The sequence below is a fragment of the Chroicocephalus ridibundus genome, chromosome 9 (assembly GCF_963924245.1).
Source record: "Chroicocephalus ridibundus chromosome 9, bChrRid1.1, whole genome shotgun sequence".
Taxonomy (NCBI): Eukaryota; Metazoa; Chordata; class Aves; order Charadriiformes; family Laridae; genus Chroicocephalus; species Chroicocephalus ridibundus.
The window spans coordinates 43,043,353-43,060,278 of record NC_086292.1 but is presented as its reverse complement, the minus strand read 5'-3'; the positions used below and the strand labels follow the sequence as shown (position 1 = coordinate 43,060,278).

The window sequence follows — 16,926 nt, the reverse complement described above, 5'->3', positions numbered from 1 at the left end:
TATTAAAGCCTTCCTCGCAGCTCCACGCCCATTTTCTTCCCATTGCTTATATCCTCCACAGTAACTTCAAATCACGTGTTTTCATCTCCTTCCACAGTTCTTCACTCATCCCTCGCAGACAGATTCTACATGAAGTTCATTCTCTTTATATTCAGCTTCTCTCTGGTTCCTGGCTCCCCAAGGTACTAATTACAATACAGTTTATTAGCCAGGCACATAACATTTAGACTCTAAATTTGGCCTGCTTTAAATGAAGCTAGACACCACTGAAGCAGTCCACTGCAGTCAATAACAGGGAAGGAGATTTTTCAAAAGCACTTAAGTGGCTTTGGAACAAGAGTCCCGTTTTCAAAGAGACAAGTCACTTGTCAATGAGAGTATGGCTCAGAAAGCATCTTTGAAAAATAACACCCTCGGGCTCTTTTAAAATCCATCACTACCAAAGAGCAAGTAAAGCAACCCCGATTAGTCTTTTTCCTGTGAAGGCTCAAAAAGCAAAGGGCTAGATGCTTCAACCCTGTGGTTTCAGGCAGGTAAGAAGGAAGAAGGGATACCATTCAGCTGGCAACAAGGCTGCATCAGCCCTGGGTGAAGGGAGAAGCCTCACAGACCAACCACAGGTTGGATAACACAAAATTACCAGCCCATTAATTCATTTAATTCAACTTCTTACGGTAGCTGACAGAGACCTGCTTCAGGGTCCTACCCAAGGTGCCTCTTTCATTCCAGTTACCATCATTGTAGCAGCTGAGCAGCCATCATCCCAGCCCATGAGATGCCCATGAAGCCAGGCACTACCATAGCTGGCACATTTGCTGATGAAGAGAAAAAGCCCAAAGAAGGCCCGGGGAAGTCCATGACAAAGCCAGGAAACAAGCCCAAACATCCCTGGTCTGCACCTTCACCAGAAAATACAAATAGTAGTTGCTCCTCAGCCAACAGGCATTACCCCATGGGCAAAGCTGTCCTCTCCCAAGTCTGCCACGTGTCACATTGTCCAAATGTGAATGAAAACAGATTTCTCTGGGCACAAACATTAGTCTTGACTGATGAAGGGAGTCAGTTTGGACATGACAGCTCTGGACAGCCAGCTGCAAAGTAAAAGCCTGGCTTGAAAACATTACCCACGTGTGGCAGGAATGTTCCTCTGTCCCTGCCAAGATGCCACCATCAAGAGAATCTGCCTAGCCAGTATTGGCTCAGAGGAAACAAGTTGCTGTTGCTCCATCATTTAATCTCTCGCTTGCGCGAGCAGCGGGGACGAGGGAGAGGGCAGGGAAAAACACTGTGACACGGACTCCTGGAAACACTCCATGAACTTAATTTTTTGTGACGCTGTCTGGATACCAAGAGTTCTGAGCGTAATCAGGATGCTGAGAATCAAATTGAAAGTGTCTGAACCTATACACTAGGCACCATAGGGGGTAAATAAAGGAGAAAGCAAAGGTCATTTTAATTTCAACCTGCATTTCCAGTGTAGCAAAGTTCTGTGCATCTCTTAAAGACCCCATACCTTGAAGCCTCAGTGCCATGCCTAACAGAAATGCATAATGTTTTGATCAAATTTGACATTGGAGTAATCATATTCAACATTGGAGTAACCAGACACACTTCATTCATGCCAAAAGGCACCATTAACTCAAGCAGAAGACTCTACTTTGCCACAGGCCATTTGCAGAACATTTTTGTTCATTTTGGCCAACCACCCCCCCAAACAGTAACCCCATCTCAGAGCAAGCAATTTTGAAGATGGGGACACAAAAGTATTGAGCTGGGACATTACAGGACAGCCTGGGAAAAAAAACTCTTCAGGAAGACAAATTGCGCCTTCCTACCTCCATCCCTGACCCTCCCACTCTCTCTCCCTTGACTCAAAATCCCAACTATGCAGAGTCCTCAACTGGTTTCAAGCCCTGACCCTGAAGAAATAAAAATCTTGTGTTCTGGATGAAAACAAGCCAGTTTCTCCTGCCAGCAACGCTCTGGGCCCAGCAATGCAGTGAAAGCAGAGAGAACTTTGCATCCAGATTTACCTCCAAGTTGTTACCCTGCTAAGCAATTGCTCACTGGATACCTGCCCACTGAATACCAAAGATGCAGTTTATTAATGCGGGAGCATCTTGAAAACTCAGATAACGGCAAGGGACCCTGGGAACTGTTCAGAGATATACTTCAAGAGTTTGCAATTTGAAAACGGCACAGAGCTGATTCTAGAGGCTGCATCCAGTATTTCCCAAGAGTCATTACACACAACTACCAGAATTCATTAGGGATCTATTTAAATTAAAAGGCAAAATAAAAATTCTGGAAAAAAGCTTGTCCAGCATTGAATTAAGCTGAATGTCTGAAATCAATAAATGCCATCTCAGCTACGAGAGGCTACACCATAAGCCCCAAATGCTTCCACAAGACACGGAGAGAAGAAATTCAAAACTTCTGCCTTCCTGGTAAGAGCTAGCACTGAGATTAAGAGCAACACAGCAGCCTTGATGCATCCTAATCCACAGAAAACACTGGACTTCTGTATAGGGCCAGCATTTGAAAAAGCTTGTACAGTCGCGCCAAATGACACAGCAAACCCACAAAGCTGTGCCTCCAGCACATGGTTTTCTAGTGCGGCTTAACTTCAATAGCCATCGAACAACTCCCAAGCTGGTTTTGGAATCTGTTCATTCACAGAGAGATTTGTCAATGCAGAAGTGGCCTCAATTGAGCAAATAAACTCTTGGAAGGGAACACTTTATCTAGCTCCTTGGAACACTGAAATCCTCCCTTTTCAGCCTTTGCTCTCAAGTTCTTTAAAGTTGGTAGGTCTGAATCCTAAAGACTATGGGAAAGCTTTTCAGTAACCCCAAGCCAGCTCCCTTGATACACTATTTTTTAAATAGTATTAAATACCACAGATCATAGCACAAGAAGAAACAGAAAACAAAACGCAACCTAGACTAGCATCACAGCACTGCGACCCAAGGGCTCAAGGTACCCATGTGGGTTTTGATACCAACTTCTGATGACGAAACACAAAGCTGGGGCCAAAGCACCCCTCTTTGGACCAAAGCTGGAGAACACAAGACGCAGCAGCTTCCTGCAGGAACACAACTGAGCTCATTGTGCTGAGCACCTCGGATGAGACCAGCTACAGGATCACCCAAACCGGCTGATATTACAAAACTAACATCACCACCCTTCACAAACAAGCACCCCTAGACAAGGCATCCCTTCAGCTAAAGCTCCTGTCCCTCAGCCAGCAGCTGTGCTGACTTCAGACATAAGGACCTGCATTATAACTAGCCATAGGCAGCAGGAAACAAAGTGTGCATCTCATCCAGAGGCTGAAAGGCCCATTGTAATTAACCGCTCTCGGCCCTGTACGTTGAACAAGACAAAAACAAAACCCAGTTTTCTTTTGCTGGTAAGCCCTAAAAACGCTGCCCGCTATTTCTCGTAAAGGGCCTATATGCCCAACGCTTTTTCTCTGCCCATCACACAAACAGAAGCACTTAGCATAGGCTATGGGGAAGGTTAATTCCCACAATAATCAAATTTTACAGACAATGCCTGCAGGACAGAAAGAATATCACCATGTTTTAGTCACACAGACACGTGTTTCTCCTTGGGCTGAACCTGCTTGCTGCCCAGTGGCACACCACAAAAAACGGTGACTGACCACCAAGTGCACATGGGATCCAAGAACAGGGAAAACCATTTACCCAATGCCAGCCAACATTTCTGCAAAGAGCATGTCGGTGCTCAAACACGACTAACGGTTTACTTCAGCTCATGGGTGAGAGTGGATGCTCTCCCAGCAGAGCACAGCGAGCATCCGATGGAGACATGCTCCCAGTGAGCCTGGGAAGAAGAGGTGGGATGGGGGGAAGGTGGTGTTTTAATTTTTGCCTTTGTTTTAAACATTCAAGTCTACTTTAATTGGCAATAAAAATTAATTTTCCTCAGGACAAGTCTGTTTCGCCCCTGACAGTAATTGCTAGTCTTTATCTCAACCCACGAGCTTTTTCACCTCATTTTCTGCCCCTGCCCTGTTGAGGAGGCGAGTGAGAGAGCGGCTGGGTGGGCGGCTGGCTGCAGTCCAAGGTTAACCCACCACAATACCTCACCAAGCACGGTGGATATTCTTTAGAAGAGAAAAGTTAAAGTTCTAAGAACAACCTTGCGAAAATAGCTTTACTAACGCATTTACAATTACAGCTCTTCCTGCAGCTCAGAGGAACGATGAGAAGCAAGCCACAGGACAGAAAAACTGGAAATCTAAACTCAAGTTTTTCCTCTTTAAAAATGAAGACCTAGTTACATATTGTTATTTTTCTGTTGTTTCCCAGTTACGGGGAAAGAAAGGATCAACCCCTGATTTGGCATCCCAGTACATCACGCAACACTCAAACCGCGTGAGGATGAGAAGCAAGCGTGTTTCCAGCAGATGAAAGCCATTAGCACGGCACAGCAAGCAGCAGGACACCACTGGGGGCATTTCTTCTTCATATTTTTCAAAATCATTTTCTTTTAGTCAGTATTTTTAGCTTCTCTTTTGGAAGCTGCAGATGCTTCCTTTGACATTTCTCAGTATAGATGTGTATGTGTACATACAAGTCTGGTATTATTCAGAGGTGCGGGAGGCTTGTCCCGCTACCGCCCCAAGCAAGGTGCATGCTGGTCCTCCTGCAGCCTTTCAGAGATTGCCTTCAAGCCAAAGCGCGAGGTTTGGCCCCCACTCCAGCATCCTAACGCTCCCAAGCAACCCTCTGGCCTACTGCTAATGATGTGCCAAACTAGGTCTGCACGAAGCTGAGGAGAGAAGTGGAAAGGGGTAGCAGCTATTTCACATCCTCCTTTTCAGAAATAAAAAACAGGAACCCCAAAACAACCTTTCTGCAACTCTTCCTGTTGAAGTTCTACTGGAGAAAACAAAGACCACCCATTGTTTAACACCACGGGTTGCGATCCTGGGGAGTTATGGTGTTTTCTCATTCCCTGTTACCCCTTTGGAGAATTAAAGGGACAAAACACATTTGAAACTGCAGAATACTCAGAATTTTGTCTTGGTATGGCAGACATACCCATCACTGCTATCCTCTGGCCATCCTGCGTTTGACTGTGGTGCTCCCCACCAGCTGAGAGCACGCAAAGCTCCGTCTGGTACAGCTTCCAGGCAGACTTTTCACCTTACATAAATGTATGAAATAATTCGCCTGTTCAGGGAACATAGAAGGCACCACTACCTGGCACCTCGACTGTAAAGCAATTCCACGTCATTTCATTTGATTCTTCAGGCATTAAAATGCTAAGTATCACCTTAAAATACACATCTACAACATACACTTCAAGGTTGTTTCTTATATATTGACCCCAAACCAATGCTGATTTCAATTCAGACAAAAATCTGGCTTTTAGTGGGGGGAAAAAAAAATAAAATACACCACTATATGTTTTTAAAAATAAAAAGTGAAGTGTTTCCACATTTTTTTCCACACCCACACCCCACAACTCTTCCCAAACAGCCAAGCTTTCTTTCAGTTTGCGGTAGAGTTTGTAGTTGCCTTTTTATTAGGAAAAAAAGAAAAAAAAAAAACTAGAGAAAATGTTGGATTCAAATGCAAACATCAAAGCACCAAAAAAAAAACCTGAAAGCAAATCTGACATAGTTGCTTCAGAAACCATAATGCTGGGTGAGTCACGAAGACCTCAATACAACTGAATTACCCAGGTTCCTCCAAAAACTTCACTGTCATTTTATGGATCACCATAAAACTGAATTTTAAGTCTTTTTCCACTTGCAGTAAACTACGGCATTACGAATTATACAGGTGAACAGCATGGTAAGTGTTTTAAAAGGCCATTTAAATATTAAAAATAAGACAATTCCAGCAATTCTTTCCCAGAAAACAGATCATTATGTAGCATGTAACAACTTCTGTGCTCCCTCACCTGCCCTCAGCCACATATCTAAAAGTCACTGGGCCTGCAAACATGCAGAAATCATCCATGTGATAGCTGCAGACACCAAAAAGATACAGATGTTCAAAAAATACAGTGAAATCAGGTGGCTGCTTTGGTGAGGAGAAAGGATACTACGAAGGGAGAGGAAACAGAGAGGAAAAACAAAAACCAAACTACAGCAAATTGCTTCTCTTCGTCTTGAACCATAGCAAATAAATAACAATGATGATAAATATTCAAACAAACTTCAAATAAAGATTTTTGCTTTTATGCTGCAAGCAGTCACCTAAAATTATGGCGCGCGTTCAGGCGCTGCTGCAATACGAGCCCCAGTAAAAGATCGGCAACTTCAATCCAAGGGAGACCATGCAACAGCAGGAGGCGGCAGCCTCCCTCCCTCCCTCCCTTCAGGAAGACATATTTAGGTATCAAAATGCAGCAGCACATCACGTTCAGAACAAGGCTGGAAAAGAGAAAGTTGCTAACCAGGGAGCTTAAGAAATCTGATTTTAGCTCTGAGGTCTTTCCTAGATTTGCTAAGCGAGGAGAGGCAGATCCAGCCGTACCTGTGCTGTCAGTCTTCATCCCTACATGATTACAGCTGCTTCCCCGCTTAAAATCTGGGAAAAAGGAACGGTTCCTTTACTCCATTCTTCAATCCATCCACTCAAATTGAAATATCTTGGATGCAGGGAGCATCTCCCCTAAACATTACAGAATGCTCCCCATAACAGGGCAGAGCCATCCAGGAACTCCCTGAACAGCTTGCTATCACTATTGATTGTATCGATAGAGTATGAAACGTGGCAGTGTGAAAGCTCGATTTGCATTACAATATGTATCTCCAAAGAGACAGAGAGTCTAGTGGTTGCTCCAAGGTGACCTGGAGACGGGACTCTTGGGGTTCCAGTCCTGGTTTTGCCGCAGAGTTGTAATGAAACCTTGTAAATCAAAATCAGTGGCCCATTTTTCTATGCAATAGGAAAAATTAATTCTTCTGAACTTCACTGGAGCACTTAAAGGAGTTACTACGCCAAGTATTATCATGTGTTTATTGAAACTTCCTTGGATGATGCTTAAAATATATCACTTTGCAGCTTCATCTGGTGTTGATCAGAAGACAAAGCTACACTAATTCATCCAAGCTGCAACCTCACCCACTAAATAGTATGCCATTGTTTAATCTTGCTACCGTGAAGGAATAACTAGAGACCAAGGAGCGTAGAAGTAAGGAAACATTTTAGATTATTATACACAGAGGACAAATTCTTCTTGATGAATTGCAGAGTAACTCTTTTGCAGCAATAAATTTACACTGCTGTAGCAGAACAGAAGCTGGCTTTTGGTCCTTCACAATATCCTCAAAGTAAGGGAAAAGAAAGCCCATGCAACCTGAGAGAAAGCCTTTTCTGGGAACCAGGGAATACCTGCTCTCCCTTACAGAGCAGGAGAGGGATCGCGGTTCGACTGAGCCTTCTCCGGGACAGGCGCTACATTACGATGTAAAGAGCCATAAAGTTCCTAAGGAAGAACACCACAGACCTTCAGTATTCTCTGGTCTAATTCAAGACCCCTCTAAACCTCAGCTGCATTAATACCACAGGCCATTAAAGCCCAGGCGCTAGTTGTCACACAGGCACACAGCAAACGCTAGAGAGATTTAGGAAGCGAAGGCTGGCCAAAAGAAATGAGACATTGGTTTCACGACGGATCATAACATTTCCAACAGGCTGCTCTTTCTTTCAGGGCTTACAAATATCACTCGGCCCTTACAGAGAAAAAGAACTGCCAAACTTTCCGCTAAAAATAATAAAAAAATTAAACACTACAATCAATTAGTCCACACACTTACACATCAACTGCTTTTCGCCTTTAAATGCATTTAACCAAGAAGGCATCAGACTGAAAGTTTGGATTTACTCTGCAAACAGCACACAGTATATAACTTAAGAGATAAACTTGTCATTATCTCTACACCATTTCATCTATTAGTAATAAATAAAAGAAAACTTTAAACCAAAGTATAAATGCCAGTTACTCACAAGCCTTCCTGGTACTCAAAAATGCAACCTACACCTGGCTCAGAATTTGTTTCTACTAATTGATATAAAGTTTTTGTGGTAATGACTCAATGTCACACTCCCGACCCAAGCCCCACAGGAGCCCGAAGGTGTCAGAACCCAGAGCTGGGTCCGGTTTCTCCTCCACCCTGCAGTCAGAGACCCGAAAAACATCAAAAGGCTTCTTAGAGAAGAAATATGAATGCAGTCAAGAGAGCTAGTTTAGAATAACTTTCTGCGCAACTCAGCTGCAAAACAGACAATATTCTCTAATGGGAAAGGCATACTAGAAACAACTTTCCAGAAATAACATTGCCAGCAAAGATATATTAAGCGAAAATGAACTGTAAGCAATAACCAGCCAATGCTTGGCAATCTTCATCCCCACTAAAACGTTTATTTTCACTCCATGGTTTTGTTTTTTTTTCCCCTTAAATACCCCAATGACAAATAAATTATGAGCATTACAGCTAATTTATTACTCAGCACTGCTGAGGATGGAAAGGCAAAAAAAAAAAAAAAAAGGCACAGCAATATTTTAAAGCCGATTCTTATTCTAGGAAAATAAATACTTTAATAAAAACAATAATAAATTCAATGGGAAAAACTGCTCTTGCAGTTAAGTCATTGGACTGAAGCACCTGAAACTGGAATTCCTTGCTTTGCCAGACTTTTCCTCTGCCCATGCCTAAGCTACTCAGGCTCTGCCGCTGTTAACCAAGCAAAAGCTTTAGCAATAGCTTCAGCAACAGAACCAAGCTCTTAATCTCTGCCTCAGTTTCCCCACCTGCAACGTTTCTCCCACCCAGTCTATTCAGACTGCAATTACTCAGGGACAAACCCTGCTGCACCGCACCAAGCACAACAGAAAGCTCAGAAGCGTTGCTCTGCGATATTAAAATTGTCTTTAATAACATCCGCCGTGCAGAACTCTCCACTGACTTCGAGGAGAGTTTGACCAGGTTTCTGCAACAGGAGAGACGACTGCTTTCTGTACTGTAAGAGGAAAACAGTATTCTGTTTGCTTCATTTAACCTGGGAGGAAAAGAGGTTGCGCACCAAAGCAACTTAAAAATCCAAGAGCCAAATTCCACTCTTAATCCCTCAGTTCCCTGGTGTCCATCTCACAGGACCCCTATTTCTGTTTGTTCCAGCAGGAACCCTTTGATGATTGACTTCTGTATTTATCTTTGATACTTTTTTTTTTTTTCCTGAATACGGTATTTTAACATTTTCTTTAATATCCTGAACCCCGGTAGCAATAAAATGGCACAGAAGGAGCCTGTCTGAGAGACCACATACACACGCAGGATCTCACCTGGTCCCGCATGGCACTGTTTTTACTGCAGGTGTGTTAAGGGGGGCTCTTCCAGCTGCAGTCAAACACTGCCGCACAGACAAAGCTCTAGACGGGAAGTTAAGCGCGGCTCAAAAGTTTTCATTCAGCAAAACAAGAAACAATTTGGCATTCATTCCCACGCAAACACCAATGCACCCTCCTTGGGAGGGACCAATTATTTTCCTTTCCATCTCATGTTGGGGCCGGTCATCCTCCATCACTTGATAAAACACATGAATGGCTGCATTCAAAGCTGCAGCAAACAGAGACATCTCAGTAAAGCTCTGTAAAAACAGCTATCCGGAGCACACCAAATAACTGCTTCCCAACGCGCTTCCCATATGCATGCCCTTTATCTAAAGAAGCCCGTGACTTTGGCAGATGTCGGGTGCTCGCAACTAGGTCAGTTTGAACCGGAGCGAGCCGAGGCTAAAGGCTGGGGAGAGAAAATTAAATTGCGCTCCTGCTCCACAAATTGTGGCTGTCAAACCGAGAGCTCTTCTGCTAAAGCACTGATTTCGCCACTGGCGAGGCAGAAGATTCGACTGGCAGGGTGACGAAATGCCTCAGCACTAAACTGTCAGGAGCGCTTGGAAGGTTATTACCAGTCAAAATACTCCAAAATATAAAGCACGTGGGAATTCAGTGGCGAGGGGGTACAAGGGAGGGAGGTGTTGCCAAGGTATGTGAATCAGCCTTATCGAACTCCTCATCGCTGCACGGCCGGCACGACTGATCACACTGCTGCATTCGCCCGAAAGGCACACGGAAAAGGGCTGGAAAAGGGAGGTTCCAGCCTTTCCCTCCCGCTGCCATCTGCGCCAGTAACGCTCGGCTCTTTAATCCACAGACCTACGCCGCAGGAGAGCAACCGGGGGTGGAAATCAGCTGGGCTTTCAAAAGTTGCTGCGAAAACCCCGAGTAACTTCTTGCAGCAGGAATGCCTGCAGACAGCAAGCGGCATTTTCCCCGCTTGCCACTGCAGTTGCTGGGAAATTCAAGTTTCCAAAAGCACGCAGGAGTAATTAGATGAAGCCAAATAAACGCATACACAAAACCTTACAAGAACATGCAAATAACAGGGTGTATTCAGCAGCCCCAGAAATTAAGGCAGCAGCGCAGGCTTGCATTTGCATAAACTATGCAGGATATGGCACCGAGTCATTTTGGAACATGTGCATTCTGCAAACAGCAAGCGCAGTAATTGACAAATATTTTGGAACGTGACATCGATCAAATACTCCCTAAAACTTCCCATGAAGAACCCCAGCTACACCGTACTAATTAACCATAGACATCCACTGTTGGCATCCTGGGGTATTTTCACTGCTGAGTTCTGTGGGAGAAGGATTGGACTTCATAGATTTTTATCAGCATTTATTATTTATAAAGCCCTGTTGGCAAGCGCAATGTTTTATGAACAAATAAAAGTGAATGATCGTTGCTTCAAAACCACATAATGAATGAATGTCTACTTTGTACATACATTCAAGTGGGCGCTGCTAGTTTATTGTGCAGAAAACATGGAAAAAAAGAAGTTTTTACATCTCTAAACAGAAATAACAATATCCGCTTCGAAATGTACCGACATGGAAGCCAAGCCCAATGAAAACTGAGCTTTTCAATCACCCCTGAGAAGCCAAGCCCCTGCCTTGTTTTCTTAAGAAGCTGAGTTTTTGCCCTCGTGGTCTCCCCGTGCAGAGCGAGGCAGGCAAAAACCGAGGAAACCAACTTGTCACCGTATAAGGCGAAAAAAAGGTTTCTCTTCCTGAGTTACAAATAACCAGGGAAAGTCACACATGTGGCCAAGCAAAGCAGAAGTATGAATGCAGTACTTGCTCACTGCTGGCAGGCTAAAATTAGCAGTTTATTCAACTGTCCAGAACTACACGCCGTGTCTGTCCTCCACAGCATCTCCCTATTTGTCTGTCTTTCTGTTTGCTCCCCGCTTTGTCTCGCCTGCTAATTTGTCCCTCGGGGAGCAGCCCGGCAGGCCACCGCCGAGCCCAGCTCGTCCCAGGAGCCCCAGTAAATGAATATCCACTCGCAGTTCCACCTGGGCAACTCCGTGGCGCCTCCGCTGATTTCACCCCCAAGACGGCACCTGAGAACAGCTCTTGGCCCCACGGGACGCTCGGTCTGTAAAAATGATTTAGGTCCTGCACACCTTCCACCGAGCATCTCTCCTGCGCCTGCTCTCGCCCCCCCACCACACCTGTAAGCGTGGAGATCGTCCAGACTCGCTTTAAACGCAGATTTACCCCTCCAGAGATTTGCATCTGTTCATTGTACGAAGAGCTGCGTGGTATTTGCAATGACGGAAGATAAATTATACAGGGAACGGAGGAACACTTGCCCAGTGCAGCTGGGCCGCTGCTTATGCATGCTGGGGATTGTTTTGAGTTTAGGTTTTTACCACCCCCCGCCACCACTGACCAGTTGTCCGGTTACTGTTTGTGGATCGGGCTGGCCGTGGGGGCATGCCGTCATGCTGGTCAGGGGACAGTCCTGGAGAATGGCAGCGGGAAGGGACAGCAGGACCTCACCGAGTTAACCCCTCGGAGGAGGGACTGCGGGAACTGCAGGGTTCTCCAGCCAGTGGGGCTGGGGCGCCGGAGAGGGAGCGAGCGCGGTCCTCAGCCACGAGAGTTGGGGCAAACAGGAAAAGAAACGCAAAACTGGTGAGGGGAAAGCAATGCAAAGGAGTCTGAGGAAAATGCCATGCTAGGGGCTACTCCTGCTGATCCCGTATGCTCAGGGACTGTAGCAGTGTGCCAATATACAGTGTGTGTATATACATCCTCGAGCAGATCTGTACGTTTCCAGCACACTGGTGCCCGCTGGGTGACATCACCTTAGTGGGCTCTTCCTTGATGAAGGATTATCCCACGCTCACCCATGCTGGCAGCTCATTTTACAAGTTGCTCATCAGAAACAGTATATTTACTCGCTAAGGTGTTACTCACATAAAAGAGGCCTGTCCGTGTCTGGCTCCTACAAATTAAAATATATCCACCTATCCTCATACAGAATTACTGAATTTATCTCAACAGATGTGATGTAGTTTCCTTTGGAATTACAAATACGTTCCAAACTAAACTTAACGCGTTTTATTATATGGAGATGACTGCTAATTTCCATTTCGTGTTAATCAGGAATATTAACAATGGTTAGTTTAGCCACTTACCTTGAAAAATTATAGACTGCGTTCAGTACAAATTTGCATAAGTAGTTTGAGCATGTGAGAGAGGAGCAGCTAAATACCAAATACAAGTACAGAATGCGGAGATCTTACACTTACTGTATAACATATTACGTGTATGGCCTCAAAAAGCCTCAGAGATTATGAATACACTTCTTTTCCATGGAAACTATAATTCTCAAATCCAGCAAGCTATTTTGAGAAATTTAAATCAACTCTACACTTACAGCTGCTGGAAGAAGAACACTTCATTTCCACCGGCTGCCTCTCTCCGTGCACACTCAAAGGCAGAAGCGGAGCCGTATGGACAACCCTTCCAACTCTTCTACTACAGTTCTGCCTCTGACACCACATCTCACTATGCAGATTCAGCGCAAAGTCTAAATTTTGCCTGTTCTCTACCTAACGCCAAGGCTCGGGGGGCCGCTGCGCCCAGCACCGCTGCAGCGCTTGAAGAGGACGAGGAAAATTAGTGAGGCGGGAGGCACGAAGTAAATGCCCCACGAGATTTCCTTGCTGTTTATTCAGCGTAAGCTGAAAAAGGCTGGCATTTGACCCGCGTTGGTGGCCAGCTCAGAAACTAGCAGCCACCCCGCCGGCGCGGCCGCGCACCGGGCGCGCAGGGCACCGGCCGCGGGGGCTGTCGCCGCAGAGGGGCGAGGGACGCCAGAAGGGTAAAAAAATCCCCCCCTCGGCTCTGCTGAGTCATTTAAGCCGTGAAACGCCGGGCTGGTGTCAAACCCACCCGGGGAGGTTGGGCGGGCGGGGGGTCTGCCCCGGCGGCGGGGAAAACTTCCCCTCCACTTCTGCCGGCGCATCCCCCGCCCCGCTCCGCGCCCCCCGCCCCGGCAGGTACCGGGGGGGGTGCTCGGCCGACCGGCCCCCACTCACCAGGTAGGCTCCCACCGTGCCCTGGGCCAGCATCAGGGCGCACTCGGACACCAGGAAAAGCTGGATGCTGGAGAAGCAGGAGACCTTCCTCCGCCGCCTCCGCTGCCGCGGCGCGCCGGCCCCTGGCAGCTCCCCGCCGCCGCCGCCCGCCGAGCCCCGCTTCCCCGGCATCCTCCCGGGCACCGCCGCCGCGGGATGGCGGGCCCCGCGGCTGCTCCGCGCCTTCCTCCTCCTCCTCCTCCTGGGGGTGCCAATCACAGCGGCAGCCCGCGGCGGCTGCCTCTCCGCCCGCGGGCTGCTGCCATGGCCAGCTCGCCGCCGCCGCCTCCTCCTCCTCCTGCTGCCGTCTCTCCTCCCCTCGCCCTGCCGCGCTCCCTCTCTCCGCCGGCCCCGCGCAGGCCGGATCCGCGCCCCCGCCGGCGAGGGGCGGGGGAAAGCGCGGGGCTGGGGCTGGGGCTGGCGCCGGCGGAGGCTCCGCGGCGGGCGGGGAGCGGGGGGGCGGCCCCGTCCCGGGATACGCGCGGGCGGGGCGGCCGGCTCCTGGCGGCGCGGGAGCGGGGGGGAACCGCAACACCCCCCCGCAGCAGCGGGCCCGGTGCGGGGAAGGCAGAGGAGCCCGGCAGCGGAGCCGGCTCCCGCACCGGGATGGAAGTTTGTCACGCTGGGCGAGGGGCCCCCAAATCGGCCTGCCCCCCCCATCCCCTTCCTGGCATCCCCCGGCCCTGATCTCATAATCCTGCAAACGCCGGGTGAAGAGGGGCCCTACAAAAATTGTATGTTTGAAATAAATTGGTGTTGAGCATCCCAGTGCCGCTGCCACACGGGCAAGCTTCGTGTCCCCAGCCACGTGCCCTTCCGATGGTGCCATCTGTTGTCACCCCTACCTCGAGTTCTAATTTGAAGAGATATCCTCTTTTAAAAGCCACTAATTGTCACTTCTACTATTACAGCTCACATTCCTTGTTGGCCTAATAGCAAAACCTGATCTGCTTCGCTCCTCAAGTGCACTTTTCCAGTTCATTTCTGGGCCCACGCTGGGGGCTGCTGCCTCTACTTCTAGTTATTAAACTTCCAGTTAAGTGGAAGTTCAGGTATTTGACCCATTTAGTACTTGGGATGTGTGTGGCCTTTGAGAAGAACAGTTTTCTGTGGAAACAGGTTGCATTTTTCAAAAATAACTATGTGATTTGGATCCTAAATTTTATTTTCAAAAGTGGCTTTGAAACTCTTGAGTACCTAGGAAGACACCTTTGAAAATGGAAGTTCAGAACACCCTGGTTTTCCAAGTCATAAGCTAGCCATCACCAGTCACACCAGGACATCAAGAGAACCAACATTTTAAATAAGCCCTTTTTTCTTCCAGCAGCCTTTTTGAGCTTTTTCTCCCAAAAAATCATTGGGTTTGGGGGGCTTTTTTTTTTTTTCTGGCCTTCTTTTCTCTGAGTACCTTTAATGAAAATGACTCTTGAGCAGGGTCTCCACCCAGGTTGATGAGTCTTTACCAAGCCCAGCTGATGCACATTCCCCCAGCAGAACTGCAGACCATCGCCGGAAAGAAATGGGAGAGACCTGGCACGCTCAGCTGTTGCCCTTTGCCCATCGGCTGCCAACAGCTCCTTCCCGTGATGAACTTTGGCTCGCCACAGCTTTTCCAGCAGGTCTGGGCCATATCAACAGGTGTCAATAGTCCCATCTACCCCAGGGACATGGTCTCCAACATTTGATGGCCTCAGGCAGCATTATCAAACAATTAGCGGGGAGAACAGTCTGGTCCTTGTAGCTGAGTCGTCTCAATTTTGATGAGATACATATCAGTCTTTCAGACATTGTGTGCCTCACAAGATGCACGTTAGAAGCTACCTGAGGCCTTAAATGCCACGGGTTTTGCATGAAATCATGAAAAACTGGCTCATCCATACAGGGTTCGGCCGGTTCATAAAATCTTTGTTTTCTATCCAGGGAAAACTGGTTCTTCCACTAAAAGAAAACAAACAAAAAAAAGCTAATTTTCTTGAAATCTCTTTAGACTAGAAAAGTGCTCATCTCCTTCCTAACATGTTTATTTAGGGACCTCTGCTATAAAAATGCTGAGGTTAGAAAGCTAGAAAGGTCTCTGCCTCTAGATGGGTGGATTCGCAGACTAATTCAATTAGCGAGGCTAGACAGATGCTTTGCTCCAGATGGATGCTGTGGTGCGTTATAAACAGGATGGACAATCTAACAGACTCTTCAAGAAGTGAAAATAGAGCGGTGTCCCTTAAAACACTTGAGCATGTAGAATTATGGCCAGGAAAGTCTTAAAATGCCCTGAAAAAAAAAAATATCATTTTTGGGGCATGCTGTTCCTTCCAGTCAGCCTTTGTCTGCTCTAGGCTAGATGCTGAAGGTAGCAAAGCTCTGAAAACTCATATAACTCACCACGTGTGTAGCTGGATACCCAAGTAAACGTCTGCACATGCTACCACAGTTACCAATGTGCAAGTCGATGCTTTAAAGCTCTTGAATATGTATATAATATATGCAAGTGCCGTTGCGGGTCTTGATCACGCCTTGGACGTCCCATTGGACGAGTTTGTCCAGGCTGAGGAAGGAGATATACTGCTCGTCTGTCACAAGGAAAACAGCTGCTAGAAAAATTTTACTCTTATACTAATTATCTGAAACATCTGGTTGGTTAGTTTATTGCAGCAGACTACAATTATCAGTTAATTTTCTGTCCAGAAGAGACAGAATGCCTGGATTTTATTTTTTTTCCCCTCTTCTTTATGTTGTATACTTGCAGTTACTTCCTTTAGAAAAATTCCTCCTGGCTTGCTCTTCTGAAAGAAAGAGTGAGGGTCTTGCATCTCCACTCAAGTACGTCAGTAGACACCTGAGTTTGCTTTCTGCCACCTTTCAACATACCACATTCCTGAGAGATCTCAGTGGAGTGCTTCAGGGATGGACAAGTGACCTGTTTGGATTTAATAGTTAATTATTGTTATACCCAAACAGTTTTTCTGGTCTAAATTGACCCAGCTTTACCTACTAACGTGCAGAATACTAATGTTCTTGGATTATCATTAGCCTAGAATGAAAAGGGACTTTATAGCTAGAGTAGTCTCTTTTCCTCAGGGCTCAGTAGTTTTGCCGACGCAATTCTCAGCTATTTCCTCAACCAAAGCAAGCATTAGCAACTTTTTACCCCCACAATAATTTGCAATAAATTTCTTTCCGATACCTTGTCAGGTTTTTATAAACACTTGAACATTCGTAGCTGGGAGGCAACGTGCTGCCATAGACCCACCTACAAAAAAGGCAGAAAGGAGGATCCAGGAAACTATAGGCCTGTCAGCCTGACCTCGGTAGCAGGGAAGGTCATGAAGCAGATCATCTCGAGTGCCATTACAAGTCATATAATGGACAAGCAGGGGACCAGGCCTAGTCATCATGGGTTTATGAAAGGCAGGTCCTGCCTGACGAACCTGATCTCCTTCTGTGAC

General features: G+C 46.6%; 1 protein-coding gene across 1 annotated transcript in view; it reads right to left on the bottom strand.

The window, feature by feature from the left end:
- The window catches only part of SLCO3A1 (solute carrier organic anion transporter family member 3A1), a 148,914-nt gene extending 135,107 nt beyond the window's left edge, over window positions 1-13,807 (bottom strand). Inside the window, exon 1 of the mRNA XM_063345935.1 lies at window positions 13,445-13,807. Coding sequence (XP_063202005.1) covers window positions 13,445-13,615 — 171 coding nt within the window. The 5' untranslated portion in view covers window positions 13,616-13,807. The remainder of the gene's footprint in view (window positions 1-13,444) is intronic.
- Window positions 13,808-16,926: the final 3,119 nt, after the last annotated feature.